General features: G+C 38.4%; 2 protein-coding genes across 3 annotated transcripts; one reads left to right on the top strand and one right to left on the bottom strand.

Annotated features, from left to right (window-relative positions):
* Window positions 1-618: 618 nt before the first annotated feature.
* Window positions 619-26938, top strand: LOC103997828 (DNA polymerase I A, chloroplastic). Of its 2 annotated transcripts, XM_065126289.1 has the most exons (12): window positions 619-928; window positions 1526-2049; window positions 3082-3270; window positions 9448-10109; window positions 12363-12855; window positions 13171-13266; window positions 14995-15087; window positions 15194-15388; window positions 16206-16298; window positions 24338-24550; window positions 25429-25518; window positions 26637-26938. In XM_065126289.1, exons 2-12 carry the CDS (start codon window positions 1666-1668, stop codon window positions 26799-26801), a joined length of 2673 nt encoding a protein of 890 aa, XP_064982361.1. In that variant the 5' UTR covers window positions 619-928; window positions 1526-1665; the 3' UTR covers window positions 26802-26938. The 2 variants fall into 2 exon arrangements, with proteins under 2 accessions (XP_064982361.1, XP_064982360.1); XM_065126288.1 differs by lacking the exon at window positions 1526-2049.
* On the bottom strand, window positions 19326-20831 carry LOC135622209 (uncharacterized). Its single transcript, XM_065123855.1, has 2 exons — window positions 19524-20831; window positions 19326-19431 (listed from the first exon to the last, which is right to left on the bottom strand). The coding sequence occupies exon 1, from the start codon at window positions 20764-20766 to the stop codon at window positions 19537-19539; it is 1230 nt and encodes a 409-aa protein (XP_064979927.1). The 5' UTR covers window positions 20767-20831; the 3' UTR covers window positions 19326-19431; window positions 19524-19536.
* Window positions 26939-27248: the final 310 nt, after the last annotated feature.

Consider the following 27248-nt stretch of genomic DNA (forward strand, 5'->3'; position numbering starts at 1 on the left):
GATTTATGATCGAGAACGATCGGACGGTCATAATGTATGTATGAACTTATCTCCTAGTTGCATCAGACGAACGGCGGCCTCAGACATCCAGCGCAAATGACAGATGGACACGTGGTTAATCCATGGATGAGGTTATATGCAAGCGGACAATTCCCGCCTCAAGAGATCTCAGCCGATCGACGGCTTTGATCGCCTGGGTAATTTTCTGGCTATTTGTTATGAGTGCAAAAATAATTTCAATCTTCCCAATTCAATATCGTTATTTCCTTCCAAGGCTAATAATAATACATATGGATTTGAGTTCATATTATTTATCTTTTCTGACATGAAAATTAAGAGTATTTATTACATTGACAACTATTTTGATATCATGATGGATCAAAATTTTCGAATACATCACCGTATAAAACTCCTATAATAGCCTTTCAGAAACGAGTTTAATTGGATTCGGGTGTCGTAAACGGGTCTCTACCCGTTGCAAGTAGGAAGGGGAGGCATGACCGTTAAACTGCTGATGTCATCCCAACTGGCCAAAATGGGTAAACCCAATAACTTGATCTCCTTAACTTCATTTATGAGGAATAAAAACCCGCGACTCTTAGAACCCTGCTTCCGCTGTCTTAGTGTTTAAGGGGTCTCCGGCAAGAAGGTGAGCAGGGCAAGGCCTTCTGAGCCCTAATGCTCATGTGCTTTCCAAGGAAGGAAGCTCCCCTACTATTCTCTTTCTCTACGCGAAGACGGCGACTTGCGGCTGCGGGAAGCTGGCGAGAATAGCGGGGGCCATGGCGATGGGGGTTTCCGCCGGTGGAGGTGTCCTCAGGCACCTTTCTCCATCGTTCACTTCTCCCTGGTTCTCCTCGTGCCTCCGCCGCGCGGTCTGCGGCATCCCATTGTCCTCGCGGGTCTCCCAAGGCCCGTGCTTTCTAGGGTATTGCCTTCGTCTTCTTTTTCCTTGTGCATGCACATCTTTTTCCTTGCTCGGTGGTTCACCATCCGTTTATTGGGCGTAGTGTTGAATTCGTGTTTTTTCTTCCAAATATATCAATTTTCTTTCTTTTGGTTGTTTTTAATTGAACATCCCTCGGTTGTTCGTCATTTTGGCAAGATTTGTAACTTTATCTGCGGAACACAGTTGATCGTTTAGCCTGTCGAACACTTTCTTCCTCCTATATTATGAAGAGAATATAAATCAGCAATAGAAGGCCCAAGTAGACTAAGGAAAGTTCGTTGGGTTTCTTATGCATGACGTTGAAAGTTGTGGCTCTGGTCATTTAGTCGCAAACGTGATTTTTTTTTGTTTTTCGTTAATATAACTTCAAGGTTATTTTTTTCCTATTGGAGGATTGTCTGAGCATGATTCTGCTGGTTTCTATGGTCTTCCATGAAGAAATCGATTCAATACTTGATAAAATGGTTTTCCTAGCATTATAGATGTTTGTCCGGATCATCAAGAACAACTTTAGGAAAAAAATAGCACATTTCCCAACATAAAACATAAATTTGTTTTCTCTTCTTCCATTTCTAGGGAAGAAGGTTCCAGGCTTATGTGGCATGTAGCAACTACCAGAGTGAGGTGTGAGAAAATGGTTCGTTCCACTTCGTTTCAAATCAAGGGCGGAAAGATCAACATGTTACACTCATTCTCATACTAAAATAGGAAGTTCAATGGAGCCAGATTCTCAAGAGTTGCCCCATCCTTCAAGATACGTTTCACCCGCAAGACAAGAAGGCAGAACAGAATCCCACTCCACTAAACATGATAAATCTTTAACACATGTTCAAGAGCCTTGTGATCCTGTTTTAGCAGAACGAAATGCTGTACCTGGTGAGGCTGTAGGTTCCAATGGAATGTACATCAATGGGCAAGATACTGGGACATCTTCTGATACGATTCCGTCTGTTGAGGATTTGCATAAGGTGGTAGACCAGAAACAACTTGCTCGTGTATACAACAAAGTAATTGTGGTTGATAATGTATCAACAGCTAGACTAGTATCCCGATTACTTACGACTAAGTACAAGAATTTCATCCATGCATGTGATACAGGGGTGAGTTGACAGAGCTTATTCCTTTACCTGCTAGTATGTGGCACAATTTCTTGGAGTGGAAATTGCTTGGAGTCAGTCTCATTGTGAATGTACACTAAGCTTTTGCAATTAATGTAGACAATTTAAAGGACTAAATGTCTTACATGAAAACACCTTATGGTGACTACCACTTTTATAGCCTGAAATGGCTGTCCCGAGGGCAATATCACTAACTATATGCATCGATCTTGCGGGTTTGCTAGATCGATCATTTCCCATCATTGAGCTTAGAGGGCAATTACTAGCCAAGCTAAGGGCTGCCACTATCCTAATACATTCTTTTTGTAAAAGAACTAATATTTTTTAACCCCTCCTGGGAACAATATTATGGATTAACACAACTGTGCTAATCGGTGCATCAATAGTTCTTTGTTGGATGTCCAAATTACCTTAAAAAAGTGACTTCTTTTTTAAGCCTTGATCGGACCCCACCTGTGATCGTTCATGAATACATGTTTTCTTATTCTAGCTCAAACACCTTTTGAACTTTCTCATCTAGATGGTATTAACTTATAATATATGTTGTTTCCTAACCTTCTTCCAAATGGCTGTCCCATTTGTCATAAATTGCATATACTGTCTTGTTCTTTAGCATCCACATCGTTTCTCTATGGTAGTTCTTTTTTGATGAACGAATTGTTTGTTTATGCTCGATGTCTGTTAGTACAGATTTAAGTTATGTTTAGAAGATTACATTAACCCACAGTTAAAATCATAAAAATAGCCGATTGGTTATGGTAGTTGTGTCAAAGATGCCTCAACCATTAACGTTTAGGCACCATGGATGCAGTTCTTATATTTCCTCAGCTCCGTTGTTTGCTTCAGTTTTTTCTTCATGCATCATATCTTGTTGTTGTATACTCCAACAATATCCATACTCATGATCTCTTGAAAAATCCATGCACTTTAAATATTCATATAGATCTGCAGGTTCTTGACTCTCACTCACTCTCATATTTTCTGAGTTATTTCAGTTTACTTTTTCTCCAATAGGTTGCCAAAATCGATGTAATGTCTGAGACGCCAGTTGGACATGGAGAGCTCATATGCTTTAGTATTTACTCCGGTCCACTAGCAGATTTTGGAAATGGAAAGTCTTGTATCTGGGTTGATGTTTTGGATGGTGGAAGGAATGTTTTGGATGAGTTTGTTCCATTCTTTGAAGATTCATCCATCAAGAAGGTGGTATTTTTTTGAAAGTCTGACCTTATTTCTGAAGTCCAGATGCAATTCTTAATTCCATCTTTAATTACTCTAGGATCTATTTATTATACTTTTTTTGGTCAATGCTACATTGTAATATGTATTTTTATTATAACAAATAGCATATAGAGAACAAATGTGCTGACATTCTCTAGATGGACGTCTTTGAATGGCTGCATGATGCTTTAGATTCTTTACCTGTTTTACATGTTTGTTTGATTCGAAATCCTCTACTTGTTCTTGTAGTTTACATCAGCCTATCTCATGTTCTATAAGTACAAACATATATACACAACATATATGTCATGCAGAATCTTGCAACAACTAATATGGGAATTAACTACATCATCAGATTGCTTAAATAATTTGATTTTTTATTTGCCAAATGGACTGGAAACCTAGATGCGAAAGTCATGGTGTAAACCAATGATCGTTGCATCAGGTACTAAACCTGTTTCAGTGATTTGGTCAGACTGGTACATGTCGATTAGTACGGTGTACCATGTATCGTAACATCGGTACTGGTGTTTTAGAGAGGAAAAAAAAGAGGGAGAAGATGGAGGGACGGTGGTGGAATGAAAGAAAGAAGAGGAAGGAAGAAGAGGAGGTAGCAGACTGTCACGGACAAACTTCTAGACAGGATGTTTGATGTAATGCTTATGTATGTCCGTGTCTTTTGGCATGTTCATGCCTTGTACAGCATGTAGAGGGACGACCGAAGGCTTAATAGTCCAATTTTAGTTGGGTTGGTGGCTTCTTTAGGCTTGTAAATAAAGGTTGTGTCATGTGGACACGTGCGAGAGATTTTCGGTCTGTAATTGACCATTTTACCCTTTGTTGTGCAACTGTTCGGAGCTTGGAAAGTCTGTTTGTAATTTGCATTGTCTATGAAGTGTTTTTCGGAGATGTTTGCTTATGGATCCCGATTGAGGCGTTCTCTCTAACCCGTTCTTTCTTTTGTTGGTCCTAAGGGACAATGAGAGGCTTCGGGGAGGCTGACCTTTGCGAACGGACACGCAAGGGTGCCGCACGACTTAGGCAAAACCAGCTAAGTCCGTGACATATGGTATCAGAGCGGGACAAACACTCAAAGAAACACTAAGCATGCAAACGTGGGGGACCTAGCGGGGCTGCGTTGAGGGCAGTCAGCACACGCGCGACTGTTTGGGGGAAAACGGGCATGGAAGTTGCAGTCTGTCTTTCCATCGACCAAACAGACTGCTTGGAGAACACAGAAGTGTTGAAGCAGGGGGGGTCGAAAGGGGCGAGGAAGCGATGACAAGTCCAGAGGGACTTAGCTACCCAAAATCAAGCATAAGTCAGAATGTAGGTGGACTCAGAGGAGTGCCACAGAGACATATCTACTGATCGTGAAGTAAAGGGATGCATATGCGAGGCGACGGATAGTAGGGTCATGGGCATGGCAGCGCTATGGTACCGCATAGGCAGGACTTCCGTGAAAGTCATTGATCCCTTGCTCTCATGGAGGGAGAGCGCTTGGTCGTGAAAGGGGCCGAGGAGGTGGAGCATGTAGAGGCAATCTCCAAGTACCGAGATAAGGCTGAAGGGCAGAGGCCGAGGAACTTCGTAAGACCGGTGTCAATGAGCTTCTCATCAAGACAGTCGAAAGTGAAGGACTTCGGGTCGTGCAAGAGTGCACGACCAAGGAACGAAGCAGGCAGTACGCGGTGTTGTACCTTTGCTACTCAGTGGAGTAGGCGGCAGGGTTGATGGAGAAGACGGTACAATCCCAGAGGCGACCTCATCTATCAAAGAATTACTCCAAGTTGGGGTGAAAACTTCCCGCATTCCAGAAGTTCGATGGCATTGAGAAAGTGAATCACAGTAGTTGACTCAACGTAAGGAGTGCAAACACTTCAAGTGCTTCAGAAGTGTGAGCAAAGAGCAGGAGAAGGTCAGTAACCAGCTCGATGCATGAAGTACAACCTCGAGGAGGCGGGCGAAGTCAAGTAACCTTTGTCTTCTCAATCCTTAAGAGAATGGGCGAAACCGAGTACCCCAACTCTCTTATCTATCCAGTAGAGGAGCTCTGCACAAGTTCAAAGATCCTTTGAAGATAATGGAAGACAATAGTTGTCAAATCCTCACCAACGGTGATCAGTACTACTGAGAGTAGATTGTCCGCTTCATTTCCCAACGAAATGCCAATCGAAAGTGGAAGTGATGTGAACCTATTTGGATGTGACAACTAAGTGAAAGAAGAGTCAATGAGCAAATTTTGTGGAGGAATGACCCAAAACTTCAGAAGTTTGCGAGATGATGCTCGTTAAAGCTCCAACAAGCATCCAACCAGTTCAAGCAGCATGAGGAATTTTTGAGAGACTGGCGCAGTAAGGATGGTCTTTTCCTTCATATGGCGGATCCGCAGGAATCAACAAGGATCAACACAACTCAGCCAACCCCACAACAGAGTCAGAGTCATGGGTGAGTTGAAGCAGCATGGCGGATCAAAGGTTCAACTACTCAAAAACAGCAGTGGAGAGCAGCTGGGAGTCAAGAGGCGCATTGTAGCTGGAGCAGAAGATTGAAGACTCAGCAAAGGCGAAGAGTTGCAGTGTTCACAAAGGCTTCAACGAGGACGTCGAAGGAATAAGTGGGGGAGAATGTCACGGACAAACTTCTAAACAGGATGTTTGATGTAATGCTTATGTATGTCCGTGTCTTTTGGCATGTTCATGCCTTGTACAGCATGTAGAGGGGCGGCCGAAGGCTTAATAGTCCCATTTTAGTTGGGTTGGTGGCCTCTTTAGGCTTGTAAATAAAGGTTGTGTCATGTGGACACGTGCGAGAGATTTTCGGTCTGTAATGGACCATTTTACCCTTTGTTGTGCAACTGTTCGGAGCTTGGAAAGTTTGTTTGTAATTTGCATTGTCTATGAAGTGTTTTTCGGAGATGTTTGCTTGTGGATCCCGATTGAGGCGTTCTCTCTAACCCGTTCTCTCTTTTGTTGGTCCTAAGGGACAATGGGAGGCTTCGGGGAGGCTGACCTTTGCGGACGGACACGCAAGGGTGCCGCACGACTTAGGCAAAACCAGCTAAGTCCGTGACAAGACGGAGGAGGAAGAAGAAGGACGAAGGGGAAGTGGAGAAGGAGGAGGAAGAAAGAAGAAGACGGAGCGAAGGAGGAGGAGGAAGAAGAAGGAAGAAGATGGAGCGATGGAGGAGAAGGAAGAAGGGGAAGCAATGGAGGATGAGGAATAAGGAAGAAGAGGAGAAGAGGACGGCATGTACCAGAGATAAACAAAGGCGAACAAGTGGGTGATGCTTAACTGCAACCTCGATGGCAACGATGCCGTGAGAAACGGGGTTAAATGGGTTGCAAGCCCTGATCAAGGGCGGCATCACATGCAGTTATAGTTATGGAGGAGAAGGAAGAAGGGGAAGCAATGGAGGATGAGGAATAAGGAAGAAGAGGAGAAGAGGACGGCATGTACCAGAGATAAACAAAGGCGAACAAGTGGGTGATGCTTAACTGCAACCTCGATGGCAACGATGCCGTGAGAAACGGGGTTAAATGGGTTGCAAGCCCTGATCAAGGGCGGCATCACATGCAGTTATAGTTATTTTGGGTTTTTGTTTATATATGCTTTGGACTGGACTGCTTGAAACAGAAGCGGTTCGTGTTTTGGTCTATGGCCGAATTGGTACATACCACCCGTTTCATATTGGGCAGTACAATGGTCCTTGGTGTAATCGATATTAGGTGCCATTAACAATTTAAGCTGGTACATTTTTGAGCTTGAGGGTTGTGAGTGAGAAAATGCTAGTTGGATGTTCGGATCTCTTGTTGAAACATTAGCTACTAGTCATGGGTGTTAAATTTTAATCTGTTTCTTATGATTTTCTCAGTACTTGTCCAAATGTGATTGGTGAAACATTAGCTACCTGTCATGGGTGTTAAATTTGAATCTGCTTCTCATGATTCTCTCAGCACTTGTCCAAATGTGATTGTTGAGATCACAATTTTACGACATGGAATATGCTTCACAATTACATGTTTCACAGTTACGTTGCAACATTGGCTTGCCCCCTCATGGCATGGACCCTGAATGGGTACTGCTGGGGCCAGTAGGCTAAGACTGACAGAGACCAAAATCTAAATCTATATTAAGAGACAAGACTAGAAATATCTACATATCTATTAGTTCATATCATTCGTGGCTTATGGATAAGTTGGTGAAATACAACATCATGCCTTTGTGAGATACAAACTCAGTGAAATACAACATCATACCTCCGAACTCCGATATCAATTTTATGTAGAATATAAACTCTGATACCAAATCTGATATAGGACAAGATACATTGAAGATACTTGGAACAAAGGAAAGAATTTTCTTTCTAGGATTTGGTAGTTGTTGAATAAAGAAAAAAAATATCAATCGAGAGTCTCACATCACTCACATATAATATGGAAAAAGGAACTCATTCATTCATTCATCCATTTTCTGATCTTCAATTACAATGTTTTTTCCTTTTATATAGACACCAAGTACAGCTGAAGAAAAAAAAAAAAAAGAAAATGAGGAAGAATTCATTAATTCCCATTTCTATTTTCCATATTTTTGATAAATAATATTTGTTGATGAAATGTTTGATTGATAGACTTCTTTTTTTTGTAAAAATTCTTCAATATTGATGACATTTTCTTGTAAGATAAAATTTTGAATAAACCCTAAGTCTTGCAATCAAACCCAAAATGTATTTCCTTCTTGTTCAGCTTCCTTTTCTTACTTTTGACAATCTTTATAACTAATATACAATTCTAGAAAATGTTACCTATAACAACTTATTACATTTTGTAAAAGACCCCTAAACTAATAAAATTTCATTTAAAAGAAAAATCAACCAAAATGGTCTTGCATCACTCAGCATCAGGGATTAAAGGTAAATGATCTGGAGCTAGATCTCACTTGCATCTGACTCAGGTTCTCCTTGCATTCATGTCTAAGGTTAGGTGCTACCTCAACCCTTAATGTCGACCCCTGTGATTCATGACTGATCTGTTATATCAGTGAGTGAGGGGTCAGCCTTTTAAGAATGGAATTATTTTCCCTCGTGAGTTTCCATATTTTCTTTTGTTTTCATGCATGGTAAGGAACCACTATACCTCTGAATCAAATTATTGCGACCATATCCTTGCAGTATCCTCTGAAGTTTGACATTACCTGTAAGTTGACACAGGAAAAGAATAAAAAATGAGAAGCAATCAGATGTGGCAGGTTAGATGGAGGTGGGCTAACAATTTACACCCAATGAAGGGTTATTTAGGATACTTCAGAGTATACCAGAATGTGAATCTTTCAATTTTTGGTGGAAGGTGGTATTGTCAGTCAGACTGATACTGGTGATAACCTGACTGGTTCTAGACCAAAATGGTTTGGTATTTTGGTTCACACATATAAAGGACAGCGCAAATCGGGTTCAAAGCCCGAAGCAACGTTTTGAGAAAACAAGGAGATTGTCAAACTCATGAAAGGACTGTATGCTAGTTGAAATTTCTCTCAGTCTAAATAGAAACTAACAGGTGTGGCAATCCTTATTGACATCCACCTTTTTCAGTGTTTTATTTTACATATGACAACTACTATTAATTTGTTTGTCTCCAGATTTATGTTTGAAGCCAAACAGATCTTATTAGTTTGCTAGCATAAATGGATTCATTTTTTCTGTGCATGAACCACTTGCATCATAATCGAAGTTCTCTGGAGTGGCACTGCTATTGATTAGGTGTCCAGTAGCATGGGCCATGGTTAATTAAATATATTTTCTTTCATGTGACTTATACTGATTGTCTTAAAACAGAGTCTCGGTATACTACAAATTGATAAGATAAGGTTGATAATCACTTTTTGTTCTTATGTTGTGGTGTCTCAAAAGCTCTATAAAAATTAGTAACTTGTTTTCTCTTTTTGCTAAAATCTAAAGTTTCATAGATTAATCTTATTTATTGTCATTCTTTTGTGATTGCTAATTTAGTCTGTATTAGGTCCAGGACTAACGTGGAAGTTTTTCCTCTTTGAATGTCAAGTCTAGACCTGGGTTGCATCTCTGATTCTCTCTGAAGTTTGATGATTGTATGTTCTTGTTCAAGGCTACTAGTAATACAAATGTTCTCGTTCTCATCTTTGTAGGTTTGGCATAATTATAGCTTTGATAGTCATGTGCTAGGAAACTATGGGATCAAGCTTTCTGGTTTCCATGCAGATACCATGCATCTTGCACGTCTTTTTGATTCTTCTAGAAGAGCGAATGGAGGATATTCACTTGAAGCGCTTACAAATGATCCAAAGATCATGTCGTTCGATGATGAACTGAAAATGGGAAAGATAACAATGAAATCCATTTTTGGTAAAAGAAAGTTAAAGAAAGATGGATCTGAGGGAAAACTTATCACGCTTGCTCCTGTTGATGTGCTTCAAAGAGAAGAACGAATATCATGGATTTGCTACTCTGCTTTAGACTCGATAAGTACTTTTAAACTTTTTGATAACTTGAAAGCTAGGCTTGAGCTTGAACCATGGACTCTTGTTGATATTGTAAGAGGTACAATGTATGATTTTTATGAAGAGTATTGGCGCCCATTTGGTGTTCTGTTAGTGCAAATGGAATCTGAGGGAATGCTTGTTGACCGAAGTCATCTATTGGAGATAGAAAAGCTTGCTATTACTGAAAAGCAAATAGCTTCAGATAAATTCAGGAAATGGGCGTCTAAGTACTGTCCTGATGCTATGTATATGAATGTGGGAAGTGATGCTCAAATACGTCAGCTCTTTTTTGGTGATACATTGAGGAGGTACTTGCATATCTTGCAGTTATTGTTCATTCCTATGATAATCAGTCTAGAAGTTCTATTCTTAGCAGCATTTAACATGATTTGTTAATCAAATTTGCCTGCTTTATTTCTTTGTTGTATGTCACCCGTGTTATAGTTTCTTTAAGTACTAGTGTCTTTACATGCTTGTTTAGGTTCTTCGATTGCAGGTTAAACTTTTAGTTGTTTGTTTTCCATTACTTTGTGATAAATGTGCTGGAAATGAGATATAGAAGGGTTATACGTTTAGAAGTCAGTAATGATGCTTGAAATTGTTGTTTGGAAAAGGAGACTTGTAAATTGCACTGCTTGATTAAGTAAAATTATGATATAAATCAAGGTTCGCCGAACCGTACCTTACCGGCGTTTCGACACTGGCTCTGTACGGTACGGTACGACGTACCGAGCGGTATACCGAGGTGTACCGCTCGGTACACCTGATTTCACCGATTTATCCCTCCGAAAATACCTGAAAATAAAAAAAAAAGTTAGGATAGAGTTTTCAAGTTACAAATAAATATAGTAATAGTATAAGTTTAGCAAAATCAATGTAAATTTGGTAAAAATAGCATCACATATCTTTTTCGGGCTTTGAGGTAGTCTTGTTCGAGGTTCGTATTTCAGCTCGTTATAGATTGAAATATCTATAGAAAAATCAGTTGAATTGTTAGACTATTTTGTTACAATATAAACTCTAAAATTCAAATGAATTAAATAATCATATATCTAGATATACCTGATTGTTAATTCTACCACCAAAACGAACGACGGGCCTCCACGGGTGGTGGATCGGGGTCCTCGATCCGATACATATCAATATGATACGTTTGTTGGACCTAATCATGAAATTGATCCCATGACATAGTGTATTGATACACCGTATGCCATTGATGCATCAATGTGGTACTGATCGTAGATTGATCGTCATAAATCATATTTGTCCGAGGCAGTTCTTGAGGCATATATTGGTGTTGTTCTGTATCATGCTGTTGCTCAGAGAAGGATGACCAACTATCACCATACTGTTGTTGCCCATATGATTCTTCATAATACGATGACTGTGAATACGATGAGTCTCTTTCTGTGTCTATATTATGTATGCTCTGTCGCATTTGTTCATATTCATCCACTGCCTTCCCCTTCCCCTTCTCCTTCCCCTTCCGCGCATAAACTTGACCAGTACCTTGTCGAGTTCCATAATCTGAATCTTGAGTGGTATGTGTAAAATATTGCTCCTCAGTCCATTCACCACCCTCAAGTTGTGCAGACGAGACCAACGACTGCCCGATATCACCGCCATCATCTGTTGAGGCACTGCTGTCCGTGTTGCTGTCATGTCTCTGGATCGAACGAGAAAGAGAATGTGATTGTGAAGGTGTCTCGTCGCCCAACTCGATTCTTTCCAACGATACAACTGATGCTACTGTCTTCCAATTTGCCTTTGCACGTTGGGCGGACGAGTGTGACCGTTGGGTATCGGTAGTTCCTCGAGCACTGCTACAGTGTGGTAACGGTCGATTTCGACCGTTACCGAGTGGTATCGGGCGGTAACGGTCGAAATTTCGACCGTTACCGACCGATACAGGCTTTTTTTGGTGTACCGCCCGGTAGAGGGCGGTCCGCATACCGGTCGCCTCTCGGACCGGTACGTACCGCCCGTACCGGTCGGTACACATCGGTATGGCGAACCTTGATATAAATAATGTCTTGAACTAAGAATTTAAATATCAGTTTGTAAGCGGTAACCAGTTGAACTAGTACTGTACCAGTATACCATATAGTATACTTGCTGGTTGTGCCTGTTATTTATCAAAAATGCAATAAAAAAAACCTTGATACTGACCAATATGGTTCAGCTCCAATCCTTGGTTGGATCTGTAAATATGTTATTTTGAAATATATTTTGTGAGTCTGCTTGTGCTCATGGGTCTGGATCAAGGGTTGCTTTTGTATGTGCTTGTGCGCACATGGTGCATGTTCATGCATGTGCTTATGCATGTGTGTGGGTCCAGTTAATTGTTGTTTGCTCTATGGAAATTAGTTTTTATTTTTGTTGCTACTGTTCAAAGGCAACATCTGCATGCACGAATGCAGATCCAGTTTACTTTAATGCCCTATGTGAGTATTTTCTGACTCATCAAAGCCTCTTAAACTGCTCCCGTATATATTTCATACTTATTATTGATGTGAGTCGGCAATTTGTAACAATTTCTTTTTATTGCTTTTGATTTGCAGAAACAATACAAACAAATGTGAAAATTATCAAAACAAATGCTTGTCCAAGCCAAAGTCTTTTAAGGTGCCTAATACTGAGAATGTCATTGAGGATGGAAGGAACTCTCCTTCCAAATACCGCACTATTGTGCTAAATAAAATTTGTGAAGAATTGCAAACAGATATGTATACAGATAGTGGGTTGCCTTCTGTCAGTGGTGATGCTCTAAAAGTTTTTGCTGGGAAAGTCTCGAACAACCAAAACTTTCTGATTGATGATGCGTCATATCAGTCTGATAGTGATGAAGAGGTTAACGATGACCATGATTCCACAGAGGAGATGACAGAAATGTCTTATGTACTTACACATGATGAAGACACTTCTGATTATGGAACTGCATACAAGGCATTTGGAGAAGGTAAGGAGGGAAGGGCGGCTTGTCAAGCTATTGCAGCTCTTTGTGATGTCTGCTCAATTGATTCGTTGATATCAAACTTCATTCTTCCCTTGCAGGTAAGTTGATTCTGTGTAACATATATATTATCCTTGTGGAAAAAAAAAACTACATACAAATTGAAGGGAAGTTAGGTGTACGTTGGAATCAATGAGCCTAATAATTCACTTTTTGATTCCATGCATCTAAGGCATATTTATTTACTTACAAATATTTTAGCATATACTGTCTCTTTACTATGTTCATTATCTGTTTTTATTTTACTGGAGAAACAAAATTGTTCTTCCTATCCAGTGGATGTATTATTTTGAAGAGATTTTGGTGTTGGTTTAGATTTTGATTTCCCCTTGTGTGTTACTTTCTTGTGCTGGTAGGGGAATGATATTTCATGTGTTAATGGACGAGTTCATTGTTCTCTAAACATCAACACTGAAACTGGACGCTTATCAGCTAGGAGACCAAATTTGCAGGTTTCTCTACTCTCTCTCTCTCTTTCTCTCTCTCTCTCCACGAACCCGCACATGCATGCAAGCATGCACATATACACACTCAGTATCTGCCTTCTCCCTCTGCTATTTCTGTTATATGTTCCCATGAGAAGTGGAATGTGATAATAGTTTTGAGAGTTGTGCTTTGTGTTTGTATTTGAAAATGCCATTGAATTTTGTCTTATGGTAACTTGACATTTATCTTAACTTTATTTACCAGTTGAGATTGAAAATTTTGGAAATTTTTAGGTAACATTAATTGACATTGTAAATTGGTCATGCTTCCTGAATAATTACAATTGTTTAAATCCCTAAAATACATATGCTGCTATAAATGACATATGATGAAATATCTAGGGTCATATATATCTTGTTGACACTAAGATATTTAAGATCATATATTTAAAGCTGCATACATTGACCCTCTCCAAATCCCGCATTGGCGGGGGCTTTGTGCATCAGATGGATCATTTTCTTAATCTAAGATCATATATAATATGCAATTTATATTAAACTTTAAATGATTAATCAGTTATTACATTTTCAAAAAAACCGACTGGACCGATATATGCATCAATTCGTATTTACCTGTCTGACCAAGAACCAGTATTTGGATCGGCAATTTTCCCTGGGTTAGTTCAAAATTTTTTTCTTCTAATATGTCTAGCCTGTTGAAGATAGCCAAAAGAGTTGTTGATGGCAGACCTACCCACACATCTTCTCTCTTATCGTGGATCTACATCCTCGTTGATCCAAAATAGATTTGCATGGATGTAGTTCAGATTTTCATTGATTTAGCCTAGATCTGCGTGACTATTTTTTTTGGCTGATCTAGGCTAGATCCACTAGGTTCGAGCCTTAATCCTTGTGGATCTAGCCCCAAATCCAATCCTAAAGTCCTTGCAACAAAATATAAAGTGATCAAAATTTGAAATTAAGGTTTGGATTTACCAAATTTTGGAGAAAACCTGGTTTCGAACTCAAGATTTAGCCTATAATTTCTTGAGATTGAACTTCTCTTTGCAAAATCACTTGGGAGAGGATTCGAGTGAAATTCAAATGACATTGAGAGGAGTGAAGAGGTATAAAAGGGGAGAGGAAGGAGGGAATGATGGGGATACAGAGACAAACTGGTAATTGGGCAGTCAGGTTGCTGCCTGATATACCATATCCAATTGAAAACCAAGCGGTAACTGAGTGGTAACTGGTAAGCCTCAGTTTGAACTGGTGATACCTCATGGTGTACCACCATTAGTCCGAACATGGCTGCAAGGTAGGGGGGCTTACCCATGTACCAGATTTAGGATGAAGTATGTACCTATCCGAGCGACATTTCAAAACATTGTATGATATTATCTAAGAAATATCCTATTAACATCATAACTTTCACATATCTAATGCAAATTGGTTTGGCACTTTGTTGTAGACATATATCTATGTTTTGTATGCTATTGCATGCACACACATGCAGTTTACACTTGTAGGTAGTCGTTTGACTGGGCTATGAGATTGGCATTCATACGTGTCAAATGCTAGTGTACATCAGTATGTCGGGATCTCATGGGACAACATTGTTTTGATGGTTGATCACTTTTGGTACTGCATTATCACTGCTTTGATTTTGTTTTGATCTTTATGCAATGTTTAAACTTTAAAGCAATGTTTTTTTAGTGTTAATAGGGCTGTTTCTTGTGTTGTCTTTCTAACCAGAACCAACCTGCTCTCGAGAAAGACAGATACAAAATCCGGCAGGCTTTTGTTGCTGGACCTGGAAAATCTCTTATTGTTGCTGATTATGGACAGGTGAGGAAACAAATTGCTTGTTTGTAATTATTTTTGTAGTCCTAGTTTAGGAGCAAGTACCTAATGTTTTTAATTTTTTGTTAATGCTGAATTTGGACATTAATAGCTGGAGCTTAGGATTTTAGCACATCTTGCGAACTGTAAAAGCATGTTGGAATTCTTCAGAGGTGGTGGGGATTTCCATTCCAGAACAGCTATGAACATGTTTGCACATGTGCGTGAGGCTGTTGAAAAGAAGAGAGTGCTCCTGGAGTGGCATCCTCAACCAGGAGAAGACAAGCCTCCAGTTCCATTGTTGAAGGTAAGCATGCTTTTAACACTTCTATGCTATTACGTTCTGGAACTTTGTGGAATCATTGTATAGATAGCTAATTGTTGAGATGTACAAATTTGTTGTATGTTATCTTCTTTTAGTTAGACAACTACAAGATCACAATAAGAAAGTCAGTTATTTAACTTAGTATATGTTGGTTTTGATTGTTCTAATTATTGCAATGTAATTGTAGATGCTAATCAGGTTTTGTGTTTAGTGAAATATGCTACTATAGTCATGATACAGTCATTGTAAATGGCTGGCTGCAACATTGGGATGTTCCGACGTGGGTGGGTTGCCAGCAAGTATGAGCCACTGCAGTTTACTTTTGTATTGTCCAAAATGAATATCCTACTATGTTTCAGACTCATCTCTTAAGTACCAAAATATGATGGCTTTGCAGAATACTTTGTTTAGGTAGTCAAAATTCTGAATTTTGATTGGTTTTCACCACGAACTTTCATCTATGAGACTTTGGCTTTTATCTTGCAATACTATGCTAAATATCTTTCCGGCCTGCCTCACCTCCTTGTCAAACTTTTGAAGTGAATCCTGTTTTCAATCAAGTCTCATAAATAGTCATGCTTGGCCTGTTTCTTTTGTCTTGCCTTTCCCCCTAAGAATGTTGTGAATTATTTAATCCTGATGTCCTGATTTGTTTGTTTATTATTATAATTTTCTTTGAATTTTGGTTTTGTGCTTCACTTAAATTTGAAAACAGAAGTTCAACTTTCCTCCAGAATTTGCACAATCTCTATTCCTACAAGTCTGGCAGTTAAATGTATTTCGTTTATTCTGCCTGCAGGATGCTTTTGGTTCTGAAAGAAGGAAGGCTAAGATGCTTAATTTTTCTATTGCTTATGGCAAAACTCCTGTAGGTCTCTCTCGTGATTGGAAGGTAATTACCATAATAACCTTTAAATATGGCCTTTGTTACATATAGAGTACTTATTGATGCTTTTAAACCTTCTTATTCTATGGCACAAGTGATTAGATGCCAATCTCCATTGTTTACTTTTTACTAGATTCTGGTACTGATTATCTTATGCATTATAAATATGCATGCATCATTATATCTGATATGCCTTGGCAATGTTGAGGCATAATCCATTAGTTATGTTATTTGACAAAAGAGACATGCAAATACGATATTGCATTGGTAATAATTAGTTAAGAAGACAGAGGAAACTACCAGTCCTCGGATCTGAGAAATAGATTAGGCAAGATGAACTCAAGTAAATTTCTTGGTTCAGCATGATAGTAGTGTAACATAAAAGAAAAACTGATTGCCTGCAACCTAATGGATGTGTCCGGCATGACAGTAGTCTGAAGAGCCAAGATCAATCCCAATGCTTTTCACTTCACTTCATCGACTTCAAGATACCCTCACTTGTTAATCCATATGCCTCTCTTCTACAAACATGGGTCCAGAATTCACATATAGCAAGCAACTCATTGTTTCATCTCCCTTCTTACTACGCTGAATCCTTTCCGTTACATAGGACAGTTGCTTGCTAGCTCATGTGAAGCTGATCCAGCTTGTGTTTTTTGCTATATGACTAGTAGCTATGCAAAATAATGGGACATAATGGACTTGACACCCATGACTATAGGCAGTCTTTCATGGGATGACCACAGGGAGGACTTGAAAACACATTAGACCGTTATTTCCCATAGTTAACATGCTAAAGAATCAAATTTCAACTTCTGGCCATTGAAGTACTTAATCCAACAATTCTTACAGAAACCTATTTTCTTGTACAGGCCATATTTTTGGATGGCATGAGATTACTCTTGCACATTATAGCTTTGAATTAAAGTGTTTAACATTATCTACCTTAAAATATGAGAATTTTGTGATCAGAAGGTAAATTTTAGACCTACCTTAAAACTTTGGTTGTAGTCATTACAGCACACTTGTTATAACTCGATTTGTCACTAATGACTTCTTAAATCAGAATTAGAAGCAATAAGATAAGGTCCTTCATGGTAGTCGGTTCCAAAAGTGGAAATGCAAATTCCGTGACCTGTATGCAGCGAACACTAGTCACTTGCCCTATGTCAAAAATCTTTTGCATTTTGTGACTGAATCCCTCCAACAATGTAAGAGAATTCCGAATTAGACAGATTGAGAACAGTAAGTGGTTATTAGTCATAACGGGAACAAAGGAAAATAGTGATTTTTTCGTCAATCTATGACAGTATTATAAAATATGCTAGTTCTCGGTGTCATTGAGATTGAGACAGTGAACAAGAGTCATTATTTGCTGTCATAATGTGTCTTCATAACATATAGTAAAGGTATATAATGGCTGATACCTTTTGTACATCAATAATTTTAAAATCATATTATGGATTATTCTAGACCTTGCATTTTGTCCTCTTACTTTTATTTTATTATGTTGTCATGTCCAGATTTTTTGGAATTGTACTTCGACAGCAATGCTTGCTGTAACCCCTTCTTCACTATCCTTGGGTCTAGGGGAATATTCAGAATTTTCGTTCAATACATGCTTAAACTACAGAATTAGATACATATTTTTATGCACAAAATAACCTTATGGGTTGTGCAAATGATGTCTTGCTTAGACTTGCTTTGGCTAGGGATACAGGTGCCACCTTTATTTTGTTGACATTAAAGTGAAAGTGGACCAAATAACTTTGTCAAGTCTGCTGTGGCACCTCCTTGATTTTGAGTTGGCAGAACTTGATCATTGATCCTTTCTTTGTTGGACCATAAATACTAGTCCCCTGTACTGAAAAAATTTTCCATCCCTTTTTCCCTCATATAATATCTACTCTCACTTTATCTCTATAAGTATTTGAATATGTTCTATGTTTACTGTGTTGCAGATCTATCCATACCTAAGTGTGTTTTATGCACATTCGAGTTCATTCTACCTATAATGGAATAAAAAGCTAGGACTATGATGGACTAAAAGTTTTATATTGGAAAGGACAGGGACAAAAAAGTTATAAACTGGTCCAGTGGAGCCAGAGCTCAGTTATTGTTTTATGGAATTATGCTTTATTGTCAATCTCTATATGTAAAAAGGCTTGATTTTATATAGATTATGTCATGGGCAATGGACATGTTCGATCAAAGCTCAATGAGTACTTTCTTCTGTTTTGTCTGTTAACCGCATTAAGACTTCAAATTTTAGTTATGTACATTTTGGCCCAGTTTTGTTTTGTCAGGCCATGATTCAGTTCACAATATATTTGTCCATATTATATTTTGCCTCGTGATGAACACCTCTCAGCTGTTATCTATTTTGAAGTTTAGAAGATGATTTTCTCGCAAGAAATCACAACTGTCATTAAGTCTAAGGAGTGCCTTGCTGTTAGAGTGCATAAGGCATCTATGGGTGTTTATTTTGACCGTCACTAATAGCGCAGCCATCTTGGGTTTGTTGGAAGGCTTATCAAGGGATGGAAGTCTACTGGGAGCCTGAAGGCCTCTGATAGTTAGGTCCTACCTTCAAATGATCTGGCCTTCCTTAATCATGTTCTTAGTGATCTCACTTCCTTGTATCCCTTCGCTTTTGTATCAACCGCATGTCATTTCAGCATCATGGTGTCTGTTGCTGACATTGCATCTACTCACATTGTCACACGCCTGTATGCTCTCTTACTGCTAATGTGGTGTTTGTCTGGTTCCTAACTGTCACTCGCATGTCATATTTTGTAATGTCTGTGGTTCCAAAATGGGACCTTTATGTCAAGGTTTGCCGTACCGTACCGTATCGGCGTTTCGACCCATGCTCGGTACGGTACGGTATGGGTGTACCGACCGGTATACCGAGGTGTACCGAGCGGTACACCCGATTTCACCGATTTAACCCTCCGAAAATACCTGAAAATAAAAAAAAAAGTTAGGATAAGGTTTTCAAGTTACAAATAAATATAGTAATAGTATAAGTTTGGCAAAATCAATGTAAATTAGGTAAGAATAGCATCACATATCTTTTTCGGGCTTTGAGGTAGTCTTGTTCGAGGTTCGTATTTCAGCTCGTTATAGATTGAAATATCTACAGAAAAATTAGTTGAATTGTTAGACTATTTTGTTACAATATAAACTCTAAAATTCAAATGAATTAAATAATCATATATCTAGATATACCTGATTGTTAATTCTACCACCAAAACGAACGACGGGCCTCCACGGGTGGTGGATCAGGGTCCTCGATCCGATACATATCAATATGATACGTTTGTTGGACCCAATCATGAAATCGATCCCATGACATAGTGTATTGATACACCGTATGCCATTGATGCATCAATGTGGTGCTGATCGTAGATTGATCGTCATGAATTATATTTGTTCGAGGCAGCTCTTGAGGCATATATTGATGTTGTTCTGTATCATGCTGTTGCTCAGAGAAGGATGACCAACTATCACCATACTGTTGTTGCCCATATGATTCTCCATAATACGATTGTTGTGAATACGATGAGTCTCTTTCTGTGTCTATATCATGTATGCTCTGTCGCATTTGTTTATATTCATCCACTGCCTTCCCCTTCCCCTTCCCCTTCCGCGCATAAACTTGACCAGTACCTTGTCGAGTTCCATGATCTGAATCTTGAGTGGCATGTGTAAAATATTGCTCCTCAGTCCATTCACCACCCTCAAGTTGTGCAGACGAGACCAACGACTGCCCGGTATCACCGCCATCATCTGTTGAGGCACTGCTGTCCGTGTTGCTGTCATGTCTCTGGACCGAACGAGAAAGAGAATGTGATTGTGAAGGTGTCTCGTCGCCCGACTCGATTCTTTCCAACGATGCAACTGATGCTACTGCCTTCCCCTTTGCCTTTGCACGTTGGGCGGACGAGTGTGACCGTTGGGTATCGGTAGTTCCTCGAGCCGTTTGACTCATACCATGTTGTAATCGAGGGGGATTTTCCACTTGTTGGGGTTGTGCTTCTTCTTCTTCTTCTATTGCCTCGGTGATAAAACGCGAAGGACGCTGAGGATCTCCCGCCTCATCAAGTAGAGGATCCTCTTGGTTCTCTGCTGCTTCAACCCAATCTAACATTGGCTCTGAATCTTCGTTGTAGAATTGGAGGTCAATAGGATCAATATCTGGTTCCTCTGGCTCCTTATCCAACTCAGCACATCGTAATTTTAGCCGCATGTTATAATGGACATATACTAGTTTCTCTAACCGTCTGTAGGAGAGTCTGTTGCGGACCTTCGTATGAATCAATGCAAATGTTGACCAATTACGTTCGCAACCACTAGATGTTGTTGTCTGTGAAAGTATACGAACGGCAACCTTCCTTAAATGTGGTGCATCGCCTCCAAATTGTAGCCACCACTCGACTGCAAAAAGATATAAATAAGATTTTATTAGCATAACAAATAATCAACATTAAATATAATTGATAATCAATATACATAACTTTTCCTCACTAGGATCCATAGTGTAACGGCACGATACAGCTACAACGTCGGAGAATGAACCAATTGTTTCTCGAAATAATCGACCCTCCATAAGAGCATCGGTTGCCTCGGTAGTGTTTGGCAAGAGTTGATATATAACATTTCGTAGTGTCATTAGGAAATTATTTTGCGTTCCGAGAGCATATCGATATTGAATTGCTGGGTTTAGATAATACGCCGCAAAACATAATTTTGTTAGTATGATTTTTTATTATCTAAATAATAATAAATTAAATTATTCTGAATATGAATTTACCTGCATTATGGATATTTTGATCCATATGAACATCGGTCCGACGATCAATGATTCGTACATATTGGTCGGCCTTAAAATCATCTTTGAATGCTTTCCTGACCTCCTCTCTTACTGAAATCAACATATATTTAAGATACGGCATTTGTGGACGCTTGTCCATATCGACCTTACGGAGGACAATATAAAGTGGTTCCACACCTTTTATGATTTCTGCTATAGTATCCCAAAATCTAGAGGAAAGAATGGCCTTTTCTATCTTCTTTCCATCACTCAATTTTGAATATCTGGATTCAGACCACTCTTGTGAGCTAGCCATTGCCTTCAAGCCTTGCCTTTTTTGCTGTAATGACTTTAATGCAATAAAATTGGTAGCAAACCGAGTAATTCCAGGTCGAAGTACCTCACCATTTACATACTTTTGCATTAATGCGTGGACCCAATGATGATTATATATAAATTTTGTAATTGATTGTGCTCGAGCTACACATTTTTTGACCGCATCCAACTCACCAATATCCTTCAACATTAGATCTATGCAATGAGCTGCACATGGAGTCCAAAACAAAGTTTTTCTTTTTTCCATCAATTGCAAACCGGTCTTTTTGAAATTCGCTCCATTGTCGGTTATTATTTGTACAACATACTGTGGTCCAATCTCCTCTACCATAGTGTCCATCAAGCTCTCAATGTAGTTTGCATCTTGGATCTTTTCAGAAGCATTAACGGACTTATGAAACACCACTCTTCTATTGCAATAAACAAGAAAGTTGATGATACTCATTCTTGTTGGTCCTGTCCAACTGTCACACATCAATGTCACCCCATATTCTTCCCATTGCCTCTTGAAGGATTTGATCCAATCCTTTATTTTTGCCACCTCTTTATCTAAGTACACGCCGTGAATCTCCTTTGGTGTTGGAGGTTGGATCCCCGTGCCAGACTTTTGAATAGAGGAGATCATGCTCTGATAATATGGACCTTTGGCTGTGTTGGCTGGAATCCTATGAAAGTTAAACCATTTTGAGATTGTCTTCCCAATATCCTGTTTTTTTTCTTTTGTGTATGCATCGTCAATCCGTGTCTGTTTCGCTGTTTGTGGGGGATAGGCTTGCGGATCAATATCAACAATATCTGGTGCGGACCTCCTGCCAAGACCTCCCATAAAACCACAGAGTCCACCATATCTCATGCTACTAGTTCGGCCTAGCTGAGAAGGAGCAGTTGGTTGCCTCATGCTGGTTGACCTCTGGATTCCACTACCAGTGCCATGCTCAAATTGTGAGTCAGGTCTTCGATGCCTCATTGCTTCATCGACCGTATACTGATGCTCCAATGATGCACGAATCCCAACTGTGAGATCCGGGTCGACTTCATCGCCGCAACCCTCATACTGATCATAAACCGGTTCCTGTGTAGCCCTATGATATTCTTCCTCAACTCTTGCCTTCTTTTTTAATGTATCTTCCTTTGTTTGTTTAAGCTTGCTTTGAAATAATTTACGGATCTCCGTTGGAACATTCTTGCATTTTGCAACATCAGGATACCCACCAGCCAAATGCATTTTCACTCGAGTTATTCGTCCACCTTTGCCAATGTAGTCACAATAAATACATTGCCAATGATGACGGTTTCCATCTAGCTTTCGGGTATGAATCCATGCATCATCATGTGGCTGTTCCTTTGGTGCCATGATCCTATCAAATTTAAATCAAATAAACTATAAAGTATAAACATATTAAATTGACCAAATATCGATCATAAATCACTAATCACAACATTAAATAATTTTATTAAAACATAACTAATTATATTTTATTATCATAAATATGTTACATGTATAAAATAAGTATTAACATCATTAGATACACTAATTACGTGATTAACATAGTTAATTTTTCACTAATTACTTCTCTTTCAACACTATAAACATGGCAAACACCCTAATAGATATTAAAGATATTAAATTCACATAAAATCAAATAAATTTCGATTAAATCATCGTTAAAATGACTAATTACAGTATTAAATAACTTTAATAAATTATAATTAAACTTATTTTACCATCATATATATGTTAAATACATAAAAGAAACATTAAATATGTAATTTTAATCCAATATGATTCAAATTATGATAATTATCATTTATCTACACTAATTATATGATTAATATAGTTAATTTTTCACTAATTACTTCTCTTTCACCACTATAAACATGATAAATACCTTAATAGGTATTAAAGACATTAAATTGATATAAAATTAAATAAATTTTGATTTAATCATCATTAAAATAACTAATCGCAGCATTAAATAATTTTAATAAAATTTAATTAAACTTATTTTACTATGATAAATATTATTCAATATTTACTATGCATGAAAAACACTAACCATAATCTTAAATATCTTAATTACTCTCTAATTAAAGAAAACGAATACATACCATTTGATTAGAAAGTTCTTCCTCTTAATCTTCCCAAATTAGTCTCAATTGAATTCACAAATTGTTGTTTTATAGAGTTTATGAGAGAAAAAAAATGTTTGAGAGAGAGTTTAAGAGAGTATAATGAAATAGGGGAGAGAAGATTGGTTTAAATAGGAGGAGAAAGGGCTCCAACGGTCAATTTGACTGTTACCGAGTGGTACCGGGCGGTAACGGTCGAAATTTCGACCGTTACCGCCCGATATTAGGTTTTTTGGGTGTACCGCCCGGTAGCGGGCGGTCCGCGTACCGATCACCTATCGGATCGGTACGTACCGCCCGTACCGGGCGGTACGATTCGGTAAGTCAATCCTTGCTTTATGTACATCCAAATATTCAGGCATGCTATGACTTCATATGATGGAATAAGTTTCAGGCCTATTAAATACTGTAGTTTAGACCATAGGTCTGCAAAGTGAACCAGATGAAAACAATAAAACACAGGCAAGTATATTGTAATTTACTCTGGTATCAAGTGCCAATTGTTACCATTATGTTAGTGGGTATATTTTCTAGCTATAATTCCTTGTACTTGCATTTCATATGCGTAACCAAATTTCTATTTTTATTTGTTTAAAATGAAATGTCCAGGTCGTGTTTAAGAAAGCATAACCTTTTGGAAGAGATTTGTGTTGCATTTTTGGATATGCACATTTACGTTGTGAAGTTTCTCGTTTGGCTTTCTGATGCAACTTAGATCGACTAACTACTCTTAGAATGTCCTCAAAATTTGCTGTGTTCTCAGGTTTCTGTTAAGGAAGCTAAAGATACAGTTTCTCTTTGGTACAAAGAAAGAAAAGAAGTTCTACACTGGCAAGAAGAACGCAAAAAGGAAGCTATTGAAAGCAAATGCGTCAGGACGTTGCTTGGACGATCGCGGCATTTTCCTTCGGTGGAAACAGCAAGGAATGCTCAGAGGCGTCACATTGAACGAGCAGCTATTAATACTCCAGGACAGGTATTACTTCACATCGACCGTGGCTTACTGTTCACTATGAAGGACTTGTTCTGGATATCAATTATTGCTGTAGGACTAGTTTTGATACCAAATATAATATAAAATAAAGAACTAGTGCTGTCACCTTTGGTCCTTTTGTTCTATTCATTACATTTCATTGGATGCCTCAACAAACTTCTTTTGGGTTTTGCATGAAATAAACTTTCGAATTTTTTTTACATTGTACCTACTATTGTGAATGTATTTGATGTTTGAGATAAGCTTTTATTTAGTTTTTCTAATATTTGAGATTTTGTCACCCTATGAATATTATGTACTTCCAGCCTTTTTGAAGTTAAACTTGATATCTTGATTTGTTTCTGTGATGGAATTTTCACGGCTGGAATGTGTTTTTATTTTGGGAAACTAGAGGTGACAAATCCCATGACATGGCCCATTTCCTGCTTTTTGACAAACACCATCTGTGTTGTGCCTGCTGACCGGAAATTCTGTTCCAGCAAGGAATTGGTGTGTCTAGGAACACCAAAAAGCATGAACCATACGTACAATTTAAATGTTGAAATGGAGCTAATGGATGCCTATGTCCATTTCATTCTTTCTTTTTTTCCTCCTGTTCTTTGTTTCTGTTGCACTTGGTTGTTTTGCAGTTGGAACTCTAAACATCATGCTATACTTCATTGTTTTTTTACTTAACATCAACTTGATGGATGGTAAGGGTCATATTGCTATTATCTGTTATTTAGACAGAAGAATGTTCCTCCTCACTTTATTGTTTTATGCTTTTCTGAGTCATTTGATGCTTATAGCTGTCTCATGACACTTCTACACTTAATCCATCAAACCTATTCAAGATTTTTATTATCTTTTAAATTTAACAGGGAAGTGCAGCTGATGTTGCCATGTGTGCAATGCTCGAGATAGATAGGAATATTCGTCTGAAGGAGCTTGGATGGAAATTGCTATTGCAGGTTAATTTATCATATTGCTAACTTGAGTTTGCAGGAATTCCACCAGCCACTTAATTGTCCTCGAATGAATATCCTAATAACTAGCCAGTCTCATCTTAACCCTAGCAGAATTTGTTGTGATTTCTTTTTCCATGACTGTTTTTGAAAAGTGATGTTATATTAATTTATCATAAGGTAGAATTATTTAAAAGAAATGAAGGTTAGCATGCTATTTAGCAAGAGGCAAGATTTTATGATCATAAAAAGATTTTCCATGCTTTTGTTGGTTTTAGTGGGTTCTCCAGAATAACTGCCAAATTTTACTTGTAGAGGTTAATGTTGATTTTGTCTAAGCTTATTTTGGTTTTAAGCATTTAGCGGTGCATTGTTTCTCTAAATGATTGTTGAATAGTTATTTTTTTTTGTTTATTGAATTTATTTCTTTCTTCCTAGTGTTCATTCCTGCTGTTAGTCCTACAGTTTTTCTTTCCATATTTTTGTTATTTTTTCCCTATTTTGCATCCTGGTTACTTTGTTATTGTACTTTCATAGGCTCTTAAATAATGGCAATTTAAGTCAAACATAGATTTTGATCATATGGAGGCTTGGCTTTTCATTGGTTAGCCGATGATAGACCTTTGCAAAAGATCCTCTTTTACACAAACAAATGGAACTTTGCTTTGAATTCCGAAAAGTTTGTTATGATCATTACTTTATTATGTTCCCTGAGAAGGAAGTAAAGAGTCCTTTTCTGGGGACCTTGGTGTTCGATGCCCTGTTCTTGTCTCTTTTTCAGGATAAATGTGAGATCATCAGTAGCATCTTATGCATTCTTAAGAAAAAAGAAATATCTTGTAATTCAATCTTCAGGGTCAGTACTGATCCTTGATGACCTCATTTAGTTTGAGTATTTTTATTCAAAGTTTGTCATGACAAGGTTGCCCGTATGGTGATCATATAATGTTGTACGAGATCTAGGTCCTTTTGTCCATGTCTCAGTTTTCGCTACGTGATGCTGCGTCATGCATCTTTCTTTTCTATTGTTTTAGTTTGCAGTATTAGCATTCCGGGTTCTTGTTGCCTGACCAGATTTCTTCTAAATCAGAGAATCACTAATGGTATTCTGTGGCTGGATTCAGGTGCATGATGAAGTAATACTGGAAGGACCAACGGAGTCAGCAGAGCTCGCCAAGGCCATCGTCGTCGAGTGCATGTCCAAGCCCTTTTACGGCACGAACTTCCTCAAGGTTGACCTGGTGGTGGATGCCAAATGCGCACAGAACTGGCATGCAGCCAAGTGTTGAGCCGGGGGGTGATTGGTAAAGGGTGGAGGGGTTTTTGTTTTTGATAAAAGATTATGAGTGTAGTAGGTAAAAACCAATTAAGAGTGATAGAAGATTATGGTACAGATAAATATGTTATGATAACTTTATACTCCTTATATTTTTTTGATCCTTAATTAATGCATGATTTGAGGATTAAGTATATGATTAAGAAATATTTTTCTCTTAAAATAATGAATGATATCATCATTTTCATAACAAATTCATCCATTTATCATGATATCAAAGCTTTCTTGGTAAAAGTAAGGTTCTTTGTTTTTTCGCTCTTTTTCTCGTTATCTTGGTGATCTATTGGTGATTGTTATTTCTCTTTTGATCTTCTAGTGTGTTTTGCTCTACAACAAATTTTATTTATTTTATTAATCTAATTAGTCTCTTTTAGTGATTGACCTACTTTGATCATCGCTT

This window comes from Musa acuminata, chromosome BXJ2-9 (assembly GCF_036884655.1).
Source record: "Musa acuminata AAA Group cultivar baxijiao chromosome BXJ2-9, Cavendish_Baxijiao_AAA, whole genome shotgun sequence".
Classification (NCBI taxonomy): Eukaryota; Viridiplantae; Streptophyta; class Magnoliopsida; order Zingiberales; family Musaceae; genus Musa; species Musa acuminata.

Excerpts from the sequence above, each read along its gene's own strand:
- LOC135622209 (XM_065123855.1), bottom strand. The coding sequence starts at position 20,766 with ATGCTAATAAAATCTTATTTATATCTTTTTGCAGTCGAGTGGTGGCTA.
- LOC103997828 (XM_065126289.1), top strand. The coding sequence starts at position 1,666 with ATGGAGCCAGATTCTCAAGAGTTGCCCCATCCTTCAAGATACGTTTCA. Across the intron at positions 24,551-25,428 it reads CTATTAATACTCCAGGACAG|GGAAGTGCAGCTGATGTTGC; the intron begins GTATTACTTCAC and ends TAAATTTAACAG. Across the intron at positions 25,519-26,636 it reads GATGGAAATTGCTATTGCAG|GTGCATGATGAAGTAATACT; the intron begins GTTAATTTATCA and ends GGCTGGATTCAG.